Source organism: Capricornis sumatraensis, chromosome 6 (genome assembly GCF_032405125.1).
Source record: "Capricornis sumatraensis isolate serow.1 chromosome 6, serow.2, whole genome shotgun sequence".
Lineage (NCBI taxonomy): Eukaryota > Metazoa > Chordata > Mammalia > Artiodactyla > Bovidae > Capricornis > Capricornis sumatraensis.
In genome coordinates, this window is record NC_091074.1 from 121,211,237 (window position 1) to 121,237,598 (window position 26,362).

Below are 26,362 nucleotides of genomic sequence, written 5' to 3' on the forward strand. Positions count from 1 at the left end.
GAAAACCCTTCCCTTGCGACAGTAAACGGAACAGCACATTTTGTCAGAAAAGCCCTTTCCAGTCTGGTTTTACAGCAAAGCTGTGCGTCTGTGCGTGCTGTGCGTGCTGGTCCACGCGGTGGCATCTCACTGACCCTTAGGGTCTGCTCAGAAGTCGTAATTCATTTTTCTTCCTGCTTCACCAACTGAATAATGTCAGTTGGCCTATTCCAGAACATGGTCTTTCTGGATATTGCATGAATATTCAGATTATCCTTTTCACACTGAGTGTGTTTTCTTTGGAAATGGTACACTTTGTGTTGTCAGATTCATGTGCACAGAGTGGGTTGAATCCTTGTTGTGTTTTAACATCTGTGGCATCTACAGTGACATATCGCCCTTCGTCCTTTGTGCTGGAATTGTATACCTTTTCTGTTTCCTGTCTTTCAGTCTCACTGGAGGCGTATCATTTTTAAACTCTTTTAAAAGAACCTAGTTGTGTTTCACTGGTGATCTCCATGCTTTTCTTGTCTTCTGTTTAATGGATTTACGCTCCTACTTTCTTTTTCAGGAGTGAGGATTCCTATGCCTTCTGCACAGATCAATCTTTTTTATCCATAAGTAATGTCTATCTTGGTCCCTGGTAAATTTTTTTGCTCTAGGGTTTATCTTGTGTAAATATAATAATCCCTACTTTTTAAAATTAAAATTTGTGGAGTACGTCTATTCCCAGCCTTTTATTTCGATCCTACATATGCCCTTCTATTTGAAGTGAGTTTCTTTTAAATATCTTTTATCATCATTTGAAAAGTTTATTCTGACAATCCCTGACTTCGTTGGTGTATTAAGCCAGTTTCATTTAATGTAAGTAGTGACAATTACGGCTGAAGCTTGCCATTTTACGGGCCTCCTCAGTGGCTCAGCAATAAAGAGTCTGCCTGGAATGCAGGGGACACACCTAGGTGCAGGTTCAGTCCCACGTTGGGAAGATCTCTTGGAGGAAGGCATGGCAACCCACTCAGTCCATGAGGACAGAGGACTCTGGTGGGCTGCAGCCTATGGAGGTGCGGAGAGGCGGGCGCATCTGAAGCGGCTGAGCAGGCACACACTGACCTTTTACCAAGGAAGCTGTCATCTGCTCACTTCACGATTTTACCCACAAACTATTAGTGGATTTTCCATCACAGCTGATGATATTTTAATTAAGGAGTCTCGATAATTTACAGTCTGTCAAAAAATAACGGAAGATTTATTATCTCTGTGCAATGACTGTTCAGATTCCATTTAATCATCTAATAGAACACTTAATTATTTTGTCAATACATTTATCTATCAGTAGCATTAAAAACATTAGCCTCTGCTTAATATATTTGATTTAAAATGTTGTTTGTTAATAATTCATCTGCTTTTATAATCTAAAACCAGTTTTAAATTACAACTTTACAGTCTTTCTCATTTAATTATAAAGATACCAAAAAAAAAAAGAGTTGATTCTCTCGTGTTTTGTACTTGACAAAAGCTGATCACCAGAAGCCCAGGCTGTCCCTCTGTTATGAAATTGTATTTTCTATTTTGTCCCATTTATTCCCTGTTCCCAGTCTTTATTCTCCCTCCAGTAGGCACTCACTCTTTTATAATTAATGGATGTTTTTGTATTTCAACTTCTGTGTGAAAAAATATGTGAGACTGTTCTTTGTGCATTTTAATTTACATACTACTGTGCAGTATATAATTTTGTTTCTTATTTTTAATGTAATTTGTTGCTGCATATAAAGCACCTTTATTATTCCAGGTCATGGAGTGGTAGTCCAGGCCACACATGCGTCTATTTTGTTAATCAAATGTGTGGGCTTTACAAATAGCTGTGAAAAGAAAAGAAGCAAAAGGCAAAGGAGAAAAAGAAAGATATACCTATTTGAATGCAGAGTTCTAAAGAATAGCAAGGAGAGATAAGAAAACCTTCCTCAGGGATCAATGCAAAGAAATAAAGGAAAATAATAGAATGGGAAAGACGAGAGATCTCTTCAAGAAAATTAGAGATACCAAGGGAAATTTTCATGCAAAGATGGGCTCAATAAAGGACAGAAATGGCATGGACCTAACAGAACCAGAAGATATTAAGAAGAGGTTCAAGAATACAGAGAAGAACTGTACAAAAAAGATCTTCACACCCCAGATAACCCCCATGGCGTGATCACTCACCTAGAGCCAGACCTCCTGCAATGTGAAGTCAAGTGGGCCTTAGGAAGCATCACTATAAACAAAGCTAGTGGAGGTGATGGAATTCCAGTTGAGCTATTTCAAATCTTAAAAGATGATGCTGTGAAAGTGCTACACTCAATATGCCAGCAAATTTGAAAAACTCAGCAGTGGCCACAGGACTGGAAAAGGTCAGTTTTCATTCTAATCCCAAAGAAAGGCAGTGCCGAAGAATGCTCAAACTACCACACAATTGTACTCGTCTCACACGCTAGTAAAGTAATGCTCAAAATTCTCCAAGCCAGGCTTCAATAGGATGTGAACCATGAACTTTAAGGCCCAGAAAAAATATCAATGAAAAAGTTCAGTTCAGGTCAGTTCAGTCAGTCATGTCTGACTCTTTGCGACTCTATGGAGTGCAGCACACCAGGCCTCCCTGTCCATCACTAACTCCCAGAACTTGCTCAAACTCATGGGCACTGTGTTGGTGATGCCATTACACCATCTCATCCTCTGTCATCCCCTTCTCCTCCCGCCTTCAATCTTCCACAGCATCAGGGTCTTTTCCAGTGAGTTGATTCTTTGCATCAGGGGCCAAAGTATTGGAGTTTCAGCTACAGCAGCAGTCCTTCCAGTGAACACCCAGGGCTGATCTCCTTTAGGATGGACTGGCTGGATCTCCTTGCAGTCCAAGGGACTCTCAAGAGTCTTCTCCAACACCACAGTTCAAAAACATCAATTCTTCTGCACTAAGCCTTCTTTATAGTCCAAGTCTCACATCCATACATGACTATTGGAAAAATCATAGCTTTTACTAGATGGACCTTTGTTGATAAAGTAATGTCTCTGCTTTTTAACATGCTGTCTAGATTGGTCAAAGCTTTCCTTCCAAGGAGCAAGTGTTATTTAATTTCATGGCTACAGTCACCACCTGCAGTGATTTTGGAGTCCCCAAAATAAAGTCTGTCATTATTTCCACTGTTTCGCCATCTATTTGCCGTGAAGTGATGAGACCAGATGCCATGATCTTAAGTTTTCTGAACGCTGAGTTTTGAGCCAACTTTTTCACTCTCCTCTTTCACTTTCAAGAGGCTCGTCAGTTACTTTTCACTTTCTGCTGTAAGGGTGGTATCATCTGCATATCTGAAGTTATTGATATTTCTCCCAGCAATCTTGATTCCAGCTTGTGCTTCTTCCAGCCCAGGGTTTCTCATGATGGACTCTGCATATAAGTTAAATAAGCAGGGTGACAATATGCAGCCTTGACGCACTCCTTTTCCTATTTGGAACAAGTATGTTGTTCCATGTTCAGTTCTCACTGTTGCTTCCTGACCTGCATACAGATTTCTCAGGAGGCAGGTCAGGTGGTCTGGTATTCCCATCTCTTTCAGAATTTTCCACAGATTTTTGTGATCCACACAGTCAAAGGCTTTGGCATAGTCAATAAAGCAAAAGTGGATTTTTTCTGGAACTCTCTTGCTTTTTCAATGATCCAGCAGATGTTGGCAATTTCTGCCTTTTCTAAAACCAGGTTGAACAGCTGTAAGTTCATGGTTCACATACTGTTGGAGCCTGGCTTGGAGAGTTTTGAGCATTACTTTGCTAGCATGTGAGATGAGTACAATTGTGTGGTAGTTTGAGCATTCTTTGGCATTGCCTTTCTTTGAGATTGGAATGAACACTGACTTTTTCCAGTCCTGTGGCCACTGCTGAGTTTTCCAAATTTGTTGGCATATTGAGTGCAACACTTTCACAGCATCATCTTTCAGGATTTGAAATAGCTCAACTGGAATTCCATCACCTTCACTAGCTTTGTTTATAGTGATGCTTCCTAAGGCCCACTTGACTTCACATTCCTGGTTGTCTGGTCTACGTGAGTGATCACACCATGGGCGTTATCTGGGTCATGAAGATTTTCTTTGTATAGTTCTTCTCTGTATTCTTGCCACCTCTTCTTAATATCTTCTGCTTCTGTTAGGTCCAACCATTTCTGTCCTTTATTGTGCCCATCTTTGCCTGAAATGTTCCCTTGGTATCTCTTTTCTTCTTGAAGAGATCTCTAGTCTTTCCCATTCTGTTGTTTTCCTCTATTTCTTTGCACTGATCCCTGAGGAAGGCTTTCTTGTCTCTCCTTGCTATTTTTGGAACTCTGCATTCAGATGGGTACATCTTTCCTTTTCTCCTTTGCCTAGGAATGGACAGAAAATATATCTGAAGCAATTATTGGCGGAATATGACCGGAATTATCTGAAACAGCAATCTGCAGATCCAGAAAGCACAGCAAACCCTGAACAGGGGAATCACGAGGAAAGACACCCCAGGCCCCTGGAGCAAGTTGCTGAAAACCAAAGATAAAAATGCAGCCAGATGCAGAAAGAGATTTATTCCATGTCGGGAGCAATGATAAAACTCACAGAGGATATTCTGTCACAAAAATAATGATTGGCCGCAGAAGAAAATGTCACTGGATAAAAAGTCTGTCAAATTAGGAATGCATCTAGCAAAGTCATCTTCCAAACATTAAGGGTAAATAACGACATTTTAAGATGAATTAAAGCTGATAAATGTGTTCCTGGCTGATCTGCACCCTGAGAAATGAGGAAGGAAGTTCTTCAGGCTGAAGAGAGACTTTATCAGAAAGAAACGTGGTGTCCGAAGTGATAACACACACTGGGAAGGGAAAAGCGGAAGATGGATAAAAGCAGGGTTTCCCTTTCTTCTGCCTCATTCTTCACAAGTTGACTATTTAAGACAACGAAACACAAAATCTGCCGAGATTACCGCACGAAATTTAAGCGGAAGGGAAGAGCAGACAAGACAGGAGAGACTGCGGGTGGCTTCACTGTCCTGAAGGTCTCTAACGACAGAGACGGATAAGGCTGTGTCAGTGAACCATAAAAAGATGAAGACAAACATGGTGATTTTGAGGGAAACCACTGACACATAAAGAACAGAGACAGAAGTCAACAGAGGAACAGACTGGATCATGAAAACTCACCCGTTCAAGCCAAAACAGAATACAGCAAAAGAAGAAAAAGGGGCCCAAAGAGGATGAATTGAGAAAGACCCGTAAGATGGTACACTGAAACCCACCCCAGAGGGCGCTCATGGAAAGAGGTCAGACGTCCAGGCTGTGACCCAGCTGGGCCCAGGGCCGGGCTTGTCTCCATCGCCAGGCGGTGGGCCGTTTCTCACCGCTTGGAGACTTCAGCCTGTTTCCAGCTTCTCTGTAAGCAGTAACACCGCCGTGAGAGCTTCGTGTTCCTTTCTGCGGTCGTGCTGCTGTTTCTAAGGTACGTTTCTGAGCACACCGCTATATCCACACGTATAGACACGTGACACTGGAACGTTCTCTTCCCCTAATGGATAAGCCATCAGCTCCCAGTTAGTTCTCGTCTGTGGCTGAACCCTAGAAACAGTCTTTGAAGAAATTAACAATACATTCTGAAACTTGAAATATACTGTCGACTTCTTTCCCCTCTTACAATCTGCGTGTTGAAGACACTGAGCAACGCATTGGTCTTCCAGAAGCCCCAGCAGCTGGTGCTGACGACTGCACCCCTGACGTGTGACTTTGAAAGCATTTTCGTCAGTTCCCAGTATTTTCTATAAATTGATCCTTAGATCAAGATGCTTCACCAACTTCATGGTGCTGATCCACGTTTTTGGTGAGACTGTTCCCCTGGTGACACTGTGCCCCATGACCAAGATGTATCTAGGGTCTGGTCACCGCTTTCTCTCTGTCTCCCTCACTAACTGGCGTTACCCATCACCACCCAGGCTCATTAATGTATTAAGGATAGCAAAGTCATGATATTTCACCATTACCATTTTCTTACTTATTAGCTGAAATATTTCTACACAGAGAAACCTCCCTTTATCAACTCCTTGGTTACTCTGAGGTACAGTTTTTATATGAAAGGCCGGTCAATGCTTTATTCTCTTTCTTTCCATTTTCAAAATTACGAGTTGTATGTCTAGAATTTCCCAAAAGTGATCCCTGATTCCTTTGATTTTACTCTTGAGAACCATCAATAATTCATGGAATTTTATGGAATAATAGGTGCTTCCATCCCTAACAGTTATCATTTCTGATGCTAAAACTGTCCCGTCCTTTTCCAGGAGAAGTCTTTTGTGTTGTATCCTGAGTGTTTTCAAGAAAGTTTCAGTGAGTGAGAGCACTATACGGAAAGGTGCACGTTCCCAGGCTCAGAGAACGTTTGCAAACTGCACAGGCTCCTGGACCAGCCCAGGAGAGCGGCTCTAGCATCCCAGAACACCCCCCCCCCACCCCCGCCCGCCAACCCCTGGAATTCCAACCAGCTGAATAATGTATAAGAATTAGGAAACAGGAAGATAAGGTGCTTTCCTTTCACCAGGCTTCTCTCCACAGCTCAGCTCTTTGGACAGGTGAATAACGTCAGCAGTGACTTTAAATGGGTATACACCAGGACTCAGATGTCAATTTTAAAAGCAAAAAGGGTGCATTTTCATTAAGCATCAGAGAACTGGAGTGCTCTGGGGCTCTACACCTGCCCCGTGGAGCAGGCACAGGAGCTTCCTTCCTGGTTGGACTTTTCTGGTGTAACTCAGGCCTGTAGACACTCTTGGCAAGTCCTACCTGTTTCCAAGGAGCCAAGGGACCTGAAAAGCGCATGCCCCATCTCCAAGCAGCGTCACAAGTCATGTTTTCATCACATCCCATTTTCTTCGAGTGTTTCCTATGTTTTGTTAGACTTCCAATCATTTTCTTCAAATAAAAGTCACTTCTCTTAACGCTTTCCTCATATTCTACTGAGTTGGAAAGATTATCCGGTTTTCAACTGCTTTGTAGAAGACAGCAGAACAGAAATAAAAACTTAAATATTATCTTCAAGCCCATCCTTCTCATTTTCAAAATTAACAAAAGTTAATGCCGAAAGATACCAGTTGACCCGCTGCCCCCAGAAGCTGCTTCTCACATTCAAGAAAAAGGAAAAGAAGGCTGCGAGGAGCAGGTGAGGCGCTCAGCGCGGGCGCTGCAGGAGCGGGCTCTAAGGCCCGGTCGGTGGTCGTTCGCGTGAGCGGGGCGCGCTCACCGGAGTCCGCCGCGGGCGCCGCGCCGGAGACGTGCCCGGAGACCCCGCCGCCCGCGGGCAGGTGAGGGGCCCAGGCCGCTGGCCCAGGGGCCCCGCCGGACGCGTGCGGCTCCACAGAGCGGAGCCTTCAGTCCAGGTCCGTCAACCGGTTCCGAGGGAGACGCGTGTGGCTCTTGCACCGGGACGAGGCCCCCGGGTCAGGTGAGTCCAGAACGAGAGCGCGCTGGGTGCGGAGCGAGGGGGCGGCCCGGCGCCCACTGGGCAGCAGACCCCCGTGCGGACCCCTTGGGAAGCTCCAGGTCACCAGGGCCTCCGCGAGCCGGTGCTGCCAGAAGCGCGTCCCGCTCCCCTTTCTCCACCTCGGCGCCGGTTCCAGACCAAACCTGCCCTCCGCGAAAGCGGGACGACACCGCGTCTCCCCGCAGACGGGAAGGCGAGGTTCTGCTTGGAATGCAGCTCACGCGGCCCCCAGCGGAGCTGCACGGAAACGGCCGAGAGCTCCTGCTGCTTTTCGGGACCCCTTCTCGGCTGGACGCCCTGGAACCTTCCCTGCGGCTCAGGCCCCCTGCGCAGCCTGCAGCTGCTGCACGCGCACCCCGACCCCCGCACCCGTCTCTCTTTGGCCCCCACTCTGATCAGCCTGAAAAGGTCCCCGCCTCTCTAACGACTAAATCCCCCATCTGGGCCCCGTGTTCTCCCCGGGGAGCCAGCACCTGTCTGGCGTCGTGGGAAACGCTGGCCGCGCTCACTCACGATGACAAGGGGCGGGAATGTGCTCCCCGAGCGGGCCCCCGGAAGCTTGCTGCCCGGCCCGCGGCGAGGCCCGGCCTCTCTGTGTCCAGCTCCTCCTTTCCTTTCGGGTTTAGTTCCGAGAACAACTCTTCTCCAGGGAAACGCTGCACTGTCCGCCGGCGCTGGGGCTTCGCTCCAGGAGGAGGTGGGGGGACCCCGGAAAGGCAGGAAGAGCGCCCCACGTTCATGTGGCCCTGCTGGACCCCGGGAGCCTCGGGGAGCCCTCCCCCGTCCGGGAGCTGCGGGACCCCAGTGGGCGAGTCCTTAGGGGGGTCCAGCAGGACGGGGCGGGCCGCTGGTCCCCAGTCGACGCTGACTGCACACGGCGGTCCCTGTTCACGCCTGGGGCTGGTGCTGAAAGACCGAGGGCAGGAGAAGGGGACAACAGAGGGTGAGATGGCTGGATGGCATCACCGACTCAATGGATATGAGTTTGGGTGGACTCTGGGAGTTGGTGATGGACATGCAGGCCTGGCGTGCTGCGGTCCATGGGGTCACAAAGAGTCGGACACGACTGAGCGACTGAACTGAACTGAGAGAAGGATCCCTGCCTGAAACAGCTTTGAGCTGCTTCTAAACAGCACTGACCTGGAGCAAGTATCTGGGGTGATGACTTCCAGATCCCCGTCCCAGACCAGGGCCAGTTATAAAAGGCGTCAGGCAAGCCCTGAGGCGGGGCCCTGAGGCGGGGCCCTGAGGCGGGGCCCTGAGGCGGGGCGTCAGCGCCCCGCACCCGGCTCGCGTCCCTGCCGCTTGGCTCTGCCGTCAGCCCTTCCGCGCAGGCGCAGTGGCCGGAGGCGGGCCTGCGTCACCGCGTGCACCTCCGGCGCGGCGGGCCAGGCGCCGGGACTGAGCTGTGGTAACATAACAGACACCTAATATTTTTATCAAATGGGCCCATTTGAATAATAATCTGGCCTTGGGGTTAAAGGAAGGTACAGACAGTTTCATGGCATCCGGTCCCATCACTTCATGGGAAATAGATGGGGAACCAGTGGAAACAGTGTCAGACTTTATTTTGGGGGGCTCCAAAATCACTGCAGATGGTGACTGCAGCCATGAAATTAAAAGGCGCTTACTCCTTGGAAGAAAAGTTATGACCAACCTAGATAGCATATTCAAAAGCAGAGACATTACTTTGCCGACTAAGGTCCGTCTAGTCAAGGCTATGGTTTTTCCAGTGGTCATGTATGGATGTGAGAGTTGGACTGTGAAGAAGGCTGAGCGCTGAAGAATTGATGCTTTTGAACTGAGGTGTTGGAGAAGACTCTTGAGAGTCCCTTGGATTGCAAGGAGATCCAACCAGTCCATTCTGAAGGAGATCAGCCCTGGGATTTCTTTGGAAGGAATGATGCTAAAGCTGAAGCTCCAATACTTTGGTCACCTCATGCGAAGAGTTGACTCATTGGAAAAGACTCTGATTCTGGGAGGGATTGGGGGCAGGAGGAGAAGGGGACGACCGAGGATGAGATGGCTGGATGGCATCAAGGACTCGATGGACGTTGATTCTGAATGAACTCCGGGAGTTGGTGATGCACGGGGAGGCCTGGCGTGCTGCGATTCATGGGGTCGCAGAGTGTCGGACACGACTGAGCGACTGAACTGAACTGAACTGAACAGACAGTTTCAAGTATGACTAAATGGATAATGGAAGTGTTATAAAAATCCCCTTTTCCAGGAACAGACACGACTGAGAGACAGCTGAACTGAACTGAACTGCACACAGACCTGCAGGAGCAGGAAAGTGGGCAGGTGTCCACCTAGTGGTCACACTCGGTAATACATGCTCTCTCCAGGTTTCAGCAAAGATCACTGGTCAGGGATCTTGACATCACTGTGAGTAATAAACAGGGCTGGCTCACTCCTGCTGTTATTAAGACAGGAATAGTTAAAGTGAAAAGAGATGGCTAAGTTGAAAAGAAAACACGGACGATCAAAGGGAAATCCTTTATTCCTTTATGTTACATGGTCTTTATATAATTTTGTTGTTGCCTTTGAAATTACTAACGCCAGACTGAAGGGCCTTCTGCTGAATGCGTCACGAGTAATTGCCCTGTGACGTGTGGCGATCGGCTTAGGAGTGAGCCAGCCGACAGGAGTGGACGACTCAAGCCCAGGTCCTGGGCTCCAGGGCCTCTCCGCCCTCACACCCTCTGCCTCCAGGCATAGCTGACCGTCCCGCCAAGGTCTCAGGGCTCCTGAGGGGCCGCGTGGTGGGAGCCTGGCTGGGCCAGGGCTTCCTGGAATATCAGGCAGCTCCTCTGTGCGAGCCCTTCTTACACGTGTCACCGGAAACTGTTGGCCCTTCTCCCAAGCAAAGGAAGCTGAGGCTTGAACTCCTGGAACTCACCCGGGATCAGATGGAAAGCAACAGAGCCGGGCCTGAGCACACGCAGGGCCCTGACCACGTCCAGCTCTGGCATTTGCTGCTTTAGGGCTGCGGTTCCCAGCCTTTTTGGCACCAGGGACTGGTTTTGTGGAAGACAACTTTTCCATGGATGCGGGTAGGGGGCTAGGGGGATGGTTCCATAAGGAGCTCACAGCCTGGACCCCTTGCATGCACAGTCCACGTAGGGTCTGTGCTCCTATGAATATCTAATGCCACCAATGGCCTGACAGGAGGTGAGGCTCAGGTGGTAATGCAAGCGATGGAGACTGGCTATAAATACAGACGAAGCTTGTTCACTTAGCCACCGCTCATTTCCTGCTGTGGATCCAGCCCCTAACAGGCTATGGACCGGTATTGGTTGATGCGGCCTGGGGGTTGGGGACCATTGTTTTAAGAGATAAAGCAAGTTGAATTTATCAGTTTTGCTTAATGTGACTGCAAACCGAGAAGCAGGCTGGGGGCTCCTGTCCTCTCGGGGCAGGAGGACAGACACTAGTGAGGAGGCGAGCACAGGACACAGGAAGGGGAGGAGCAAGAGTGAAGCCACAGGAGAGGAAGCTTCGGCAGCTGGAGGGGGAATGTTGATCTCGGTCGAGAAAGCAACCAAGAGCGGCTGTCGGACGGTGGAGGGAGGGGGACGGTTAGAAAGCCCTGGTGGAGCTGGAGTGACTTGCAGCTCACCTGCTGTTCTGATTCTTCAACATTTGTCCCTGATGCTCATTAGCTAGTAAATTATACAAAATACTGTTGGGATAAAGAGTTTTCAAGCCAGTCATCAATTGTTTCACAAAGATGAGACTGAGACATACACTGAGCAAAGTCTACAAAGAAACAGATCAAAGTTAAGCAACTGAACGTGGTCAACAGTTGGGAACCAATTGCAGGTAAGCTGATATTCAGAAGCGGTGGTCATTCCACAACAGCTACTTAGTGAAGTCATGTGATGTGCACAGAAACTAGCCTTAACAATGGTCACATTTTAGCGAGCCTTCGCTTGTCTCGAAATTAAAAAAGACAGTGTGTCTCCTTCAAACAACAGATAGCACACAACTCCTTGTTTGCATGGCCACAGCATGAAATGGGAAAGCATCAAAGCTAAATTATATTTGGAGTTTCTTGAGCAAAGCATCTGAAAAATTGCCAGGAATTGGGCAGGTTATTAGCTGGTTATTCCCAGGAATGGTATCAGGTTAAGTGGCCTGATGCAGCCGTCAGCACGGTGTGGCTAACGAGCTGGACTGGCTACTCTGGGCACGTGTGGGGTGTGCGTGTGTGTGTGCTTCGCGTGTGCATGTGTGCACACATTTAACACCCATGGGAACCCCAGTGGGAGGTCACTGTGACAAGGATGCTCATCCTCAGAGAACCCTGCCTTTTGTCCAGGACAATCTGCATTCCTAAACTGCAGGAATGAGATTCAAACCCAGGTCAGAAGGAGGTCAAATCCTGTGCTAAGACCCTAAGCCAAGAGCTGAGCCTGTGGCGTCCCCTCCGCTGTTTCCCAGTGATCCGAGAGGCCGTGGCCCGAGGACAGAGAGCTTTAACGGAGGCCAGCGGACAGGGGCTGCTGCAGGGGACCTCTGTGTGTGTATTTATTAATCACATGTATTTAAATGCATGTGCACAAACACCCTTAACTGTGATTGACTTATTGCTTCATTATCAGGTATGTAATAGATTTAGGTTATATGTTTTCATCATAATTTCATAAAGTTTATTTTATATTGTTTTTATGGTTAGGAATGAAAATGTCACACTAGCCTTTAAAAGTGCTTTGAACTGAACTGAACTGAACGTCTCTCAGTCGTGTCCCACTTTTTGTGGTCTCATGGACTGTACAGTCCATGGGATTCTCCAGGCCAGAATACTGGAGTGGGGAGCCTTTCCCTTCTCCAGGGGATCTTCCCAACCCAGAGATCGAACCCGGGTCTCCCGCATTGCTGGCGGATTCTCTACCAGCTGAGCCACCAAGGGGAGCCCTGAAGTGCTTTGGGCAAAACACCGAAGACAATCACTCCTGTAACCAGCCCAGGTCCTCAAGGTGCTCTGAGCGGGAAGGCCCGGGGGGCTTCCGGGTGCTCACGTCACACTGGCTCCCCCATGGCAGGCGGCCTGACCTGGAGCCGGAAGCTAAAGAGCTCAGTCTTTAGCTTTTCACCAGAAAACCTCCTTCAAAAGCATTTGAAGGTTTGGTGCATTTTGAATTTCAGATACTTCTCAAAACTAAGTGTTTGAAAACTAAATCTGTTTTCCCGTGATAAGATTCAGCTGGTGATTCGTAAACAGCATTCCCGGGACTGAATCCCTGGCACATCAAACGTGGTGTTTGTCTCATTACCTAGAATGCCTTCAAGGAAGTTTAGTATCAGTTTATAAATTTCTTCCTAGTGAAAGACTCGTACACATTCAAAGGCCCTTCACAGTGAAGAGAGAAGCTGTTGGCTGTGATTGAGTTCAGAAGGCACTGGTCACTTCAGCTCAAGTGCCTTCTCAGTAAGTATGGAAAAGTGAAAATCTGGTGGCTTGAAGGAGTTAATCTAGAACAGTAATGGAAAAGAAAATTGTAAAGAATTCATATCTTCTGCATGGGGTGAAAAAAAACTGACTTTAATTACCAAAGGTGAAGACAGAGAAGGAGACGAGGACCTCTGCAGGCCCCCAGGGGCCAGGGGGCAGGCCCACCAGTGTTGGGCGCCACCTCCGGACCAGGAGGCCGCGGGCTGGGGCAGGCTCTGAGGGGACCAACTGCCCAGAGCTCGTCCCTGGAGGATGAGCAGAGGTCACGGTGGCAGGAGGGGCAGCTCCTCGGATACGAGACCTCACGTCCAGCTCCTCAGTGGGGGAGCGACACCTCCTGCTGCCACGCTGGTGGGGACCCGCGCCGGCACTGCACTGACCGCCTCCCTGGTGCTGAGATGCCCTGGGCCACGTCGGTGCAAGGCCACAGCACGGGCCCTCGGGAGGGCCTGCTGGGGCCTGGGGTTCCTGCCGATGTGACCAGTCAAGGCGAGGTCACCCTGGACCAGGTCAGTGCGAGGCCACAGCACTGGGCCTCAGGAGGGCCTGCTGGGGCCTGGGGTCCCTGCCGATGTGAACAGTCAAGGCAAGGTGACCCTGGGCCAGGTCGGTGTGAGACCACAGCACGGGGCCTCAGGAGGGCCTGCTGGGGCCTGGGGTCCCTGCCGATGTGACCAGTCAAGGCGAGGTCACCCTGGACCAGGTCGGTGTGAGACCACAGCATGGGCCCTCGGGAGGGCCTGCTGGGGCCTGGGGTCCCTGCCGATGTGACCAGTCAAGGCGAGGTCACCCTGGACCAGGTCGGTGTGAGACCACAGCACGGGGCCTCAGGAGGGCCTGCTGGGGCCTGGGGTCCCTGCCGATGTGACCAGTCAAGGTGAGGTGACCCTGGGCCAGCTGGGCCTTATCCAGCAGGATCGTGTCCTTGTTCATGAGACTGGGCCCAGACATGCGCCCAGAGATGCCATGGCTTGGTGCCGCTTCAGGCTGGGGAGCGCGAAGCCTCACCCTGCGGAGCTGGAGGGCCTGTTCACTGATGTTTTTACAACGTGAAAGAAAGTAGAAAGTGAAGGCGCTCAGTCGTGCCCGACTCTTTGCGACCCCGTGGACTGTAGCCTACCAGGCTCCTGTGTCCATGGGTTTCTCCAGGCCAAAGTACTGGAGTGGGTTGCCATTTCCTCTTCCAGGAGATCTTCCCAACCCAGGGATCGAACCCGGGGCTCCCACATTGTAGGCAGACGCTTTACTGTCTGAGCCGCCAGGGAGGTTCTTTACAACGTGAGTCAGTTATAAATAAAACTGGCAAAAACACAGGCACCCATGCATGCATTTCTGTAGGCTGTATAACCGTAGTAGAAATTCGAAGTTTTGTGATGTGTGTACACCCAGATTCTAAGGTGAAGGGCAGTTTCCCACAATGGTCACACCAGTTGACACCAGCCAGCTTGAGGAGCTCAGCTGCTTAGTCACCAACACTCACGGAATCGGTGACACCGAGAATTAGCATCTCAAGTATAGGTGGTGGCGGCTCCTGCTGTTGTGTGATTGTGGTAGGACCACAGTACATGAGATCCACCCTTTGTACAGATTTCTGCTGTACAGCTGGTCTCCACAGCTTACCTGCAGCACTGGTATTTAACCCTTGACCTTCCCTCTCTGCCCCCCCAGCCCTAGTCCCAGATCGCCAGCACCCATTCTCGGCTTCTGACGACTCTAAGTATCTCCTCGTACGAGTGGACTCGTGCTGTGACGGCTCACTCCCCTTAACACAGTGTCTCCAGTTCGTCCAGGCTGTCCAAACAGCAGCAGTGCCTTCTTCCAGGCTGTGTCATATTCCACTGTGTGTACACATTGCGTGCTCCTGGCTCATTCAGCCATGGATGAACGCTGACGGTGTTGCCGTATCTTAGCTGCTGTGAATGGTGCTGCAGGGAACGATGCAAGGTGTTCAGGCGTCTCTCCCAGATCTTGGCTTTAACCCTGATACCTGTCCCCATGTGGGACTGTGGCTCACACGGTGGCTCTGTTTTAATTTCTCGAAGAACCGCCATGCAGTTTCCCACAGTGGCGTTCATACCCCTGCTGAGCGCGCGGTTTGCTTTTCCCCACTCCCCACATTCCTGCTCACTTAGCTTTGTTTTCTATGACAGCCATCCTAGGAGGCACGAGGTGGTCTCCCATTGTGATTTTGATTTGCATTTCCCTGGTGATTAATGTTAAGCAATTCAGAGGCCAGAGCCCCTGGAGTCTACCTTTCCACCCTCTGATGGTGCTAGAAAATGGTAAGAAAAAGAATCTACAAAAATGGGAGATTTTTGTGACAGATTTCCCAGAGGAAAATGGGGCTTATATTGGAAGACTGGACCTGGTGAGAGGGAAGACCTGACAGAACTCTAACTAAAATTCCTTCTATGCCTCAGTGAGTGTAGACGCACGACCCTCAGCTCACGTGTACTGCTCAGCGGGAAGAAAGTGCGTCGATGAAACAGGTGTTACTGTTGCAGAAATAATTTGATTTCCATTACAAATTAAGGCATACCAGACTAGAGAGGGAAAAGAAGCTTGGCTCCTCCCTTAAAATAAACAGACAAGTTGTGGAGAATGTGGCTCCTGTGACCTGGAAGGAGAAGGTCATTGCACTCTGGCAGGAAAGGAAGGTATGATTTAACGTTATTGCTGCAGGTAAAGCTTCCATGAAACAGTTTAATGCATCAACTTTTATAAACACGTTCTGTGGCTGTGTGCAGGAGACAGTGTCAGGATGGGCTGGACTCTTAACGTGATGAGACTGAGTTCAGTGTAAAGTCATAGACAATAAAGAAAATAAAAATATGTTCTCATAAGTCATATGGGGCAGAGCGATTTCAAAATCAGGAGAGAGACAGACTCTCAACCTTCTCAGGTCTGAGCTGCTCACTTTCAGACTCTCTTGGAAAAAGTGAATATTAACACTCATTTATGTTCAACGTTTTGTAAATAAAATATCACATGATAAAAAAGTAAAAACACTCTCTACAGCAGCCACTGGAAAACAATAGATGATTAACAAAAGGCTGTTTAACAAAAACGCTGCTTAAACTATCATACACAATTAGGAGCAGATTTATGGACTGTTACGTTTCACATAAGTGTTTGTTTTTTGACACTTGTCATTTTAGCAGTCTCCAGGGAGGACAACGTACCTGCCAGTTCAGAACTGAGCAGACTTGGAGCAGCATCTTCGTTGAGCAAAGGAACGTGGCATTTCCGTTTTAATTCTGTCTTTTTACCAATGAAACATTAATTGGTTTAATTCAAAGACCAAGGGGAAGTTTAATTCAAAGACCAAGAAAGTAACCAGTTTTGTGTCTTTTGAGGGACAGGGCTTCAGCTGTGGGCCTGTGAGGCGGAAGGGTCACACAGTGATAGCTAAAGGGAAGGAAGAGGCCTTTGGGCACCGCCTGCAGAGTTTCTCTGGAAGGAGGTCAGTGTCTCAACTCACAAGGTGAATTTGCCCATATCCTTTATTTCCAGACATCTCTGCTGACACAGTTGTCTCCTGACATGGTGGAGTTGAAAACACACTACTGTTGCTTTCCCTGTGGGAACAGCAAGGAGATTCTGCCTAAATGGGCCCCTGAAGGAGACAGAGAGAGATGGACACCGCCGTGCAAGCACGTATGTGGTCAGATGGACAGAGGTTTGGAGGATAAAATGCCGTGAATTGAGGTTTTGGGAAGATCCATGTCTATCAGGGAAGATCCATGTCTATCAGGAAAGGACAGGCTGACACGCCAGGTGGTCCCTTCTGCAGAGAAGCCCCGGTGTCAGAGGACACGTGACATTAGATAATGCATTATGAGAATTCTTATGACATTCCTTAAAATTCTCTGAAATTTAGCAAGTCTAATCATTGTGATAACAAAAATGTCATGCTTCTTGCAATGACAAGATCTTAAAGCAGTAACTGAAGAAAAGTTAAACTGAGCACGCGAGAATGTGGTAACTTGCAAGCCACTAACAGCCCCTGGAAGCTGGGTGTGAGGAGGAGGCCCTGAGCGGGGCCTCGGGCTCCTGACCCCTGCTGGCCATCCACCCTCCCCTCCCCTCCCCTGCATGAGCCGAAGCGGAGGAAAGGGTGACGCGGGACACCCGAAGGGACCCCGGGCAGACTCAGGGTGAGAGCCCAGGACGCCAGGCCCAGGAAGCTGGAGTGCACATCAACGGGGTGACGTCAGTGGGCCCAGACTCTTCCGCCTGCCCATTCGTAGAAAGGGGCCAAATTCCCTGAATTGCGATGTCTAGTTTTCTTTAATTAATAGCAATCTTTTGATGTTCTGACTACCTGGCCTTTGTGGAAACATACCTCTATATCTTGGCTCCTCCCACACCTCTAGGGAGCAGTCCTTCAGAGCCCTCTGAGAGGTTGAATTCTGTGCTTAAGTCCTCAGTTTTGTCTGCCAAATAAAACACCATTCTCAGCTTTTGGGCTGTGCATTATTTTTCAGTTGACATGCACATGCCTTCTCCACCAGTTCTAGACTCTAGAGAAACTCACCTGTGGCTGCTCTGAAGGCAGCTAGCGCCCTGAGGGGACAGGGGACCGGAGAGCTGACCCGGTCACTTCCTGGGGCAGGTTGTCAGGGAATCAGAGGAGCAGCAGCTGCTAAAGGCATGAGGCCGGCCCGCCTCAGACACTGTCAGTCACGCTGTCTCTACCTTTCTCGAGCAACGCTGCAGAAGCCAGCGTCGGCAGGAAGCCTAGAGCCTGATCTCTATGCCCTAGCATAGGAAGCCATCATTAGAAAGGAGAAATACTGCCTTTGAAGTCTTTGATTTTTCCAAACCATCTCCCTGACAGGTCAGGGGAGTAAACACTGAGCATGAAACGTCCAGCATCAGAGAAAGAGTGGTCACTGCAGGACAGCAGATTCTTACTCCCAAAGAGCCCCATCTCCTGACAGAATCCTCACACGGACACACGTGAGGGTGGACAGTCACAGCCTTGCTGGCCCTCACCCCACAGCTCCAGCTCCACCGAGAGAAGAGCCACATCTGCCCTCAGACCCGAACATCAGTCATCTCAGGTCAGACCACTGGCCTGCAAAGTTGTTGGAGAAATGAATTCAGGGACCAGGTTATATTTGGGAAGAGAATCAGGCATTGAATCCACAGCACTACTCTGGGGAGGGCGACTGCGGCCATGAGATTAAGAGACGCCTGCTCCTTGGAAGGAAAGTGATGACCAACCTAGACAGCACATTAAAAAGCAGAGACATCACTTTGTCAACAAAGGTCTGTCTAGTCGAGGCTATGGTTTTTCCAGTGGTCATGTATGGATGTGAGAGTTGGACTGTGAAGAAAGCTGAGCACCGAGGAACTGATGCTTTTGAACTGTGGTGTTGGAGAAGACTGTTGAGAGTCCCTTGGACTGCAAGGAGATCCAACCAGTCCGTCCTAAAGGAGACCAGTCCTGGGTGTTCATTGGAAGGACTGATGCTGAAGCTGAAACTCCAATACTTTGGCCACCTGATATGAAGAGCTGACTCATTTGAAAAGACCCTGATGGTGGGAAAGATTGAGGGCAGGAGAAGGGGACGACAGAGGATGAGATGGTTAGATGGCATCACCGACTCAATGGACATGAGTCTGGGTAAATTCCAGGAGTTGGTGATGGACAGGGAGGCCTGGAGTGCTGCGGTTCATGGAGTTGCAGAGTTGGACGCGACTGAACTGATCTAGAGAAGTGTTTCTCATTAGACCAGGCCCAGGAGGAGGCTGGTGGGGCAGGCATCCGGCAGTCTGTGCCACGGAACCAGCCAAGTCTCACCCACACTCTAACTCTCTCCCCGGGCAGGGGATTTACTTTTCTGAGTCTGTTTTCTCACTGTGAAGTGAGTCCATAACGTCCACCCCACCGAGTGGTTGAGGAGCAGGATTTTCAGCTTCCCTCGTGGCTCAGACTGTGGCCCGCAATGCGGGAGACCTGGGTTCGATCCCTGGGCAGGGAAGGTCCCCTGGAGAAGGGTATGGCTGCCCAGTATTCTCGCCTGGAGAACCCCATGGACAGAGGAGCCTGGCAGGCTGGTTAAAGGGGGTGGCAGAGTCAAACACGACTGAGCGACTTTCACGCCCCCACCACTCAGCCTTTCCGTGAAGCTTGACTGAAGCCAGTTAAGAGAAGGACCCAGAGGGAAGTTCATTTTGAGACTATGCAGGTCACTCTCCCCCGACCTTTGGTCCCCCAGGGTCCAAGTCAGTGTCCTCTGCGGGCCGGGGTTCGGATCACCGTCCTGTGTCCTCAAGGGTCCGGGTCATTCCTGTCTCCCAGAGGCCACACCACTACTGCGCGACACCCACTCCGAAGCCTGGCCCCGGGAGCTGAGCAGTGAGAAGGCGGGACGCCCCCAGTCCTTCCCGCTCCCAGGAGCGGTGGCTCCGCGGTAAACCGGCGGCCTGCAGTGCAGGCGCCGCAGGTTCGGTCCCCGGGTCGGGAAAACCCCGTGGAGGAGGGCCTGGCGACCGCCCCGGTGCTCCTGCCTGGAGCACTCCCGGACAGAGGGGTGCTGTCCGCAGACGCAGAGCAGGAGCACCGACGCGACCTGGTGCGCTCACACGCCGCAGAACCAGAGCCCGCACCGACCGCTGTGGAGAAAACCCGGCGTCTGCCCGTTACCTCCCTCACGTTACTGCAACGCCACGGAGTACCGCGAGATTTGGACCCGGTACGCGGCACTACAGACATCGCGAGATGGCGGGATGCCTGCCTGCCTGCGGGCCTCCCTCCCACTTCCAGGCACAGTAGGTCTCGCGACAAGTGGGAAATATCGCGAGAGGACGTTAAAGGACTTCCTTGTCCTATCCGGGCGGGGCGGGAAGACGAAAAGGTGGTGAGACTGGGCCTTTCTGGGGACGATGCCATCCGCATTCTCAGTCAGCAGGTTCCCCGTCAGCATCCCCGCCGTGATCACGGTAACTCGCCGCCTTTCCGCCACTTCGGCCGCTGGCGCAGAGGGCCGCTCGGAATTTTCCGACAAGGACCCCCGCGGCGCCGGACGGGGCGTTCCGGGGCGGGGCCTGGGGGGCGGGGTCCGGGTTAGGGGTGGGGCCCGGCAGGGGCGTGACCCAGGTGGGCGGGGCCCGGGTTAGGGGCGGGGCGTTCTGGGACGGGGCCCCGCGATGGGCGGGGTTGCTGCGCGGCGCAGGGAAGGGGCCCGATCTGGGCTTGGACGCGAGGACCCGCAGTGGGCAAGGGGCAGGCGCGAGCCTCGACTCCAGCCCCTTACCCGCGGGAGACCTGAGCCTCCGGGAGGGGGTCCTAGTTTAAGGGTGCGGACCAGCCACCCCTAGAGTTTAGCTGACCTGAGGTCTAGCGCTGTTTGGAGGGCAGCCCAGATTTTCCGAGGCTTTAATCACTGGTCTAGGGAGCTGAAATAGGAGTTGTAGCCTTACCTCCGCGGGGACCTGGTGCATTCCAGAACCAGGCTTCCCTGTCTTCTCTCCCAGAATGGAAAGTCCTTAGGTTCTCCCAGCTAGAAGCTGTGCTTGACAAACAGGGAAGCCCTCAGTGCTGTGTGGACAGTCCTGCAGGGACATGAGCGACGGTCCCTGGGTGGGGGCGCATGCCTAGCCCCAGTGCGAGAGGACCCTGACTTGCTTCTGCTGTTTGTCCTCCAGCAGACGGACTGGACGGAGCCCTGGCTCGTGGGGCTGGCTGTCTTCCACGTGCTCTGCCTGCTGCTCACCTGCTTCTCATCCCAGCGGTACAGGCTGCAGGTGGGGCACTTCCTGTGCCTGGGTGAGTAGAATCAGCCGGCCCGCTGCTCAGGGTTCCGATTGCCGGGATCGGGGGTTGGGGGGGGGGGGTGTTCCCTCTGCAGCCTCATGATATGTAGAAGCATCTGCAAGGCCTCCCCATCCTCCTCTCTCTGATTTCAGGCCACTCCCGTATTTCACTTTTGGTTCCTATAAAAATAAACGTCATTTTGGATATTGGACTTGAAAGGAGTCTTTCAAGTACCTACCGTGCTCCCAGGAGGGTGCTGAATACTGGTGACGCAAACAGGAGCTGTGTTTGCTGGGACGCTGACTCTGGGCCCCCCTCTGTGGGCTTAGCCTCTCAGCTTGCTCTGGGAGCTGCACACAGGGCAAGAAATATAAGATCTGCAGTGTAAGATCTGTGCTTATAAGGTCCATCGAGATTTAGGGAAGGGACAGAGTTGTGTGGGATCATTGAGAAAATTTCACAGAGGAAATGAAGTCCCGGTGTGGGGCATAAAAAGAGAGAAAAATCTCTTTTTCTTTAGGTGAGACAAGGAACAGGTGTCTGGCTGGCACGTGGGGGCGAAGGCACCCGTGAGAGCACCGGGGTGACAGAGTCGGTGTTGGGTCAGTTGTCAGAGAAGCACGTGTCTGATGTTGATGAGCTAGACGAGTGTTCAGATAGGTAGGGTGGGCCAGGGCCTCAGAGGCTGGGCTGGGCTCTTAATCTTGCAGCTGTTGGGAAGACACTGAAGGTTTTTCTTGTAGTTTAACAAAATGTAAAAATTCATGTTAAAGGTGATGTTTCAGTTGACCGTGTGCCAGGCGGGAGGTTATCCGGGGGCCTGCGTCGCAGTGAGGAGTGCGCCAGGCCGGGGAGGACTTCCTCCAGTCTGCGAGGGGCCCTCGTGAGGAACGCACTGGACAGACAGGCTCCCGAGCCGCGTAGCGCGGCCTTGTTCTTACGATTGAAGCGCTCTCTTCCTAAGGATGTGTAGGCTGTGGTGGTCGGCCGCCCTCTGACTTCTCACCCGGGGTTCTTTCTCCTCAGTGACCTTGGTCTACTGTGCCGAGTACATCAATGAAGTGGCGGCGATGAATTGGAGGTAAGCGGTCCTGGGCACGTGGACTGTGTCTGAAACCACCCCTGTCCGCTGTAGGGCGCCCTCAGGCGGCATGCAGCTCCTGTTTACAAAGACTTCCGCCCTGCCCCACCCCAGACTCCTCCGCTGTGAGACTGTGAGACGGGGTGGTTGCTGTCCAGAAGCGCACTCCTTCGTGATGGGGAGCTCGTGACCTTCCCGTGGTTTACTTGGTGTCCTTGGTCCTGAAAACGCGGGGTCCCGGGTTTCCAGGACACCAGCCGCCCCCTCCTCGCCTGTGTGTCCTTCCCTGCGCACACGCCTGGGTGGCTGGGTCCCTGTCCGGGAACACACTTCCCCTGACCCCGCCACCTTGCAGACCCACTCCCCAGCCTTCTGCCCCTGGGGGGTCGCAGCTGCTTTTTCTGCCTTCTCAGGTCAGGAGGGAGGCTGACCCGGTCGGGAGGGCAGCACAGCACCCCCAGCACCGCCCTTCCCTGAGGGCGATGCTGCCCCGGTTGCACCCTGCTTCCGGGTCTGCCCTCGGCCTGACCCCAGGGGCCCCGAGCAGTCCCGCCCCGGCCCCGCCGCCGGTGCAGAGCCTGCCCTCTGCCCACACGGCCCGTCCTCCCCACTTTGCCTCCTGATTCTGACCAGGACACACGCCTCCCGAGCAGCCCTCAGCGGCCTGGGCCCCGCTCTGCAGGGCTCTGTGCCCTGTGACCCAGAGCTGCGCTGCGTGCCTGAGTTCGTGACCTGAGTGTCCGTCATCCCTGAGACCCTGGAGGGCAGCCTGGTTTGGGCTTGCTGCCCCGCCCCCGCCCCCCGGGAGGCCCCGTGCGCATTGCCCACCCCCAGAGGGCCTGGGTGTAGGCCGCTGCTCTCCAGAGGGGCTGGGGTCGTCCCTCTGCGGGGTCAGGAAGGTCGCATCAGACATGGGACTCTGAGCTCTCCCCAGTGCAGCGGCGATTCTGATCATCTTGTCCTCCTGTGCTCAGCGGCTCCTGCCGGGGTCCTGGGTGGTGTGGGAGTGGGGGTCCTGGCGGTCCCAGAGGGGCCATCCTGCCCCCAGTGAGAGGTGGGCTTGCCGAGACTCTGTGAGATAAAGTCGCAGGAATGCTGTCTGTGACAGCCGGTGACCTGTAAATCCTTCTTGAAACAGATTGTTCTCCAAACACCAGTATTTCGACTCGAGGGGCACGTTCATCTCCCTCGTGTTCTCCACGCCGCTGCTGCTCAACGCCCTGGCCATCGTGGTACGTGCCTCACGGGCTGCCCGCACCGTCCTCCTCCACTGACGCAGGGCCAGTTCTGACCGCGTCTGCACGGTTCTTTCCAGGTGCTGTGGGTGCGCAAGACCCTGGCGGTGATGACCGACCTGCGGAGCTTACGGGAGCAGCGGCGGGCGCGGGCGCGGGCGCGGGCGCGGCCCAAGGAGGAGTGACCGCTCCGCTCAGGCGTCTTCTCATCCCCTGGAACACACGCAAACACGCTGTGAGGACAGACGCAGCCTACCACGCCCTGCGTGCACGCCGGGCCTGAGCGGTGCCGGTCGCTCCAGTTAAACTGGACAAACAGCAGCGCAGAGCCCTCCCGAGGCCATGTGTCCACAGCCCCCCATGCCTGGTGTGAGCTATCAGATGCCCTGTCCACCTGGCGACAGGGCCTGAGCGAGGGGCAGTGCCCACGCCTGGGCAGACCCGTCACCCTGGTCTGTCTGCTCGGTGGTGGCCTCTCCTGGTGGTGTGGCCACTGGACAGAACACGAGGGGCCACCTGCCCTCCGTCCAGTTGGAGACGTCGGGTCCATGGAGGCGGTGGTTGGATGAGCCCCTGGTGTTGCTTTCAGGAAGGACTGTTACAAGTAAACAGTTTCTGTGGCAAATACAGACGCTGTGTCTCTGTGCTTCCCCTCTCTGTCCCCTTTGGTGCCCTGGGCGGGCCCTCTCAGGGCGGCTGGAGCAGGCGCGGTTCCCCTGTGAACAGACTTCTGTGCGGGAGGTTGTGGCTCCTGTCCTGTCTGGAGCTGGAGCTGGAGGCTGGCCGCCGAGCAGAGGGCCCCCTGTCCAAGCACAGCCCTCAGGAGGGACGATGCCGTTGGCTCCTGGGTTTGGGTTGCTTGTGCGTGGTTATCATAATTTTAACACGTTAACTGAAGCCTGGCTGGATGGCCTCACCGATGTGATGGACATGAGTTTGAGCGAGCTCCGGGAGTTGGTGATGGACAGAGAGGCCTGGTGTGCTGCATGCAGTCCATGGGGTCGCAGAGTTGGACATGACTGAGCAACTGAACTGAAATATACTTTACAAATTTCAAAAAATCATATTTGTTCATATGAAAGTATTTATATTTAGAAGTTCAAAAGGTGACACTTTGACAGATTATGAAATTACATTTTGAATCCAGATAAAGTTTTTATAGACAGTTACAAACTCTCAGTAGAGAAACAGTTTCCTGAATTTTGACATTAGTTTTAGAAGTGAATAGAACTTCCTGGAGTAGAAAATAGCAACCCACTCCAGTATTCTTGCCTGGAAACCTCCACAGACAGAGAAGCCTGCTGGGCTACCGTCCTTGGGGTCACAAAGAGTTGGACCTGACCGAGTGACGGTCCACGTGCACAGACCTTGCTCGATGCGTCTCTGGGGCTTCTGACCTGTCCATCTCTTAGACTTCTGTAAGGAACATTTTAAACATTGACTTAAAAACGTCCCATCACGTGAAGCCAGATTTTAAGCTCATTGTGCCTGGCAGCGTGCCTCTCTGTGCGTTTCTGAGAATTACCCGTTGAGGGTGCTTAATCATATCCTGGCTTCAGAGGAGTCCGCCGCGTCCAAAGCAGTCCTCTGAGCGCAGGACCGAGCTGGCCAGTTCCTGTGAGCCCAGACGATGGCTGGTCCCCTGCAGACCTACAGTCAGGCCGGGGCCCTGGGGACAGGACACACAGATGGGAACATCCCGGCTTCGGCCCCGTGGAAGCCAGGGAGGCTATGGGGGCATTTTCAGTGTCTGATTGTTCAGCTTGTCTTAATATGGGACTAAGTTGTCGTTTCCCTGTGATAATAGTGTAATAATATGGTTAACTTTGGTGTTAATGACTCATCAACCTAAAGGCGTGGCATGGACCTTTTCATTCACTGGTGTGTGCAGTCTGTTCTAAAATAGTTATATTTTGTTTTCGCAAACACAAACTTTTACTTTTTAACTGTTTCTAGTAAGTTCATATTCAGAGGCTTAAATCGCAGTGTTAACACTGTCCTGCTGCTTGGGGAAGTCCTACAAGCCAGAATTGTGCCTGACCCTTCAGCACTTGGTCTGAAGTGTGCGTCTGTGGCCCCCTTTAGAGGGTTTGGGGTGCACGAGCTCGCTGTGCTGGGGGTCTTGGTCAGTGAAGGAAGGCACATCCCCAGTCACGGCTTCCTACAGCCCTGTGTCACCCCAAAGCTTGAGCAAAAGGGTGTGGATTTGGTTCCTGGTTACGTGAAATAAGCAAAACTGTAAAGATGACGCTGTGCCTGTGGCTGTTGTGAGCAAACTGCGCTGCACTTGGCGGCCGCCTGCCGCGTCCCTGCAGCTCAGCAGGCACCCATGGATGGGACGCCAGGACCAGTGTCTTCCTGACAGGTTTGCCTGCTGAGCATCATCGTGCAAACCATGGGAAACACAAGGCGTTGCCGTGAAGTTACTCAAGATAGGCTTTTCGCTCTTTAAATTATGCTCTGCAAGCAGTTACTGATAGTTATTTAAACAAAATTCAATGTAAGGGAAGTCAGACTTCAGTGTTGAAGTTACAAGCATTTAATGGTAAAAGTTGCAAAATTAAAGTTGTAAATTCAGGCAGTTTATATTTTGACAGCATAGAAGTTTATCCAAGAATCTCTGAAAACATGCTTGATGTATTATATGAAGATTTAAAATTTTGACATAGTTTAGTAGAAATGTGGGGAGGGAGGGGTTTGTTCCCTTTTTGCAGCAGAACGCCCAGTCGTCACCTCACTTTTGTGACTAATGGCCTGCTCGGGTTGGGTTTAGTGACCAGGGGACCCATCTGCCAGCTGAGGGGTGTGCCTGACCAGTGCAGAGCACCCACTGCCTACCGCCTGGAGTCTCCTCCTCGGCTGGAACAACCGAAACACGGGAAACGGACAGAGGCTGCAAGTTGGGGTGCATGTGGGCTGAGCGGTCGATTCTGCCCCCAGCAAATTAAAACTCTTGCACAGTTAACTTATAATGAGGAATAAGCCGCAGAACCCTGCTGCGGCGCTCCCTGCGTCACTGCACAGGGGCTAGCAAGGAGCACGTGATCATGAACAGCTGGGTGCTCCTGGAGGCGCCTGCGTGCGGGCCGCGCGCCCAGGGTGGGGCCTCGCTGTGCTGCGTCTCAGCCCCCAGGCGCCCTTGGAGGGTCCCTGCCTTGTGAGATCCCGGCCACCGCACAGGGCGTTCCCGCACGCCACGGCCCTGCCTGGGAAGCAGGACCCAGTGTGCAGGGTCTTTGGGGTCACAGGCAGGCTTGACTCCTGGATCTCTGAACTTGTCTGGGGGCGTGCGTGTCCGGCCAGCGCACTGACTTTTTCTGGATTTGT

The 26,362-nt window shown here is 51.9% G+C and overlaps 1 protein-coding gene across 2 annotated transcripts; it reads left to right on the forward strand.

Moving 5' to 3' along the window:
• The first annotated feature begins 19,755 nt into the window (after positions 1 to 19,755).
• Positions 19,756 to 23,613, forward strand: TMEM18 (transmembrane protein 18). 2 transcript variants are annotated; one of them, XM_068974537.1, is made up of 5 exons: positions 19,756 to 19,905; positions 20,611 to 20,731; positions 21,746 to 21,800; positions 22,939 to 23,032; positions 23,116 to 23,613. In XM_068974537.1, the coding sequence occupies exons 1-5, from the start codon at positions 19,849 to 19,851 to the stop codon at positions 23,218 to 23,220; spliced, it is 432 nt and encodes a 143-aa protein (XP_068830638.1). In that variant the 5' UTR covers positions 19,756 to 19,848; the 3' UTR covers positions 23,221 to 23,613. The 2 variants fall into 2 exon arrangements, with proteins under 2 accessions (XP_068830638.1, XP_068830639.1); XM_068974538.1 differs by having other exon boundaries at positions 20,614 to 20,731.
• The last annotated feature ends 2,749 nt before the right edge of the window (positions 23,614 to 26,362 follow it).

Coding starts and splice junctions, on each gene's coding strand:
- TMEM18 (XM_068974537.1), top strand. CDS start 19,849: ATGCCATCCGCATTCTCAGTCAGCAGGTTCCCCGTCAGCATCCCCGCC. Junction 20,732..21,745: donor GGGGCACTTCCTGTGCCTGG/GTGAGTAGAATC, acceptor CTTTCTCCTCAG/TGACCTTGGTCTACTGTGCC. Junction 21,801..22,938: donor GTGGCGGCGATGAATTGGAG/GTAAGCGGTCCT, acceptor TTCTTGAAACAG/ATTGTTCTCCAAACACCAGT.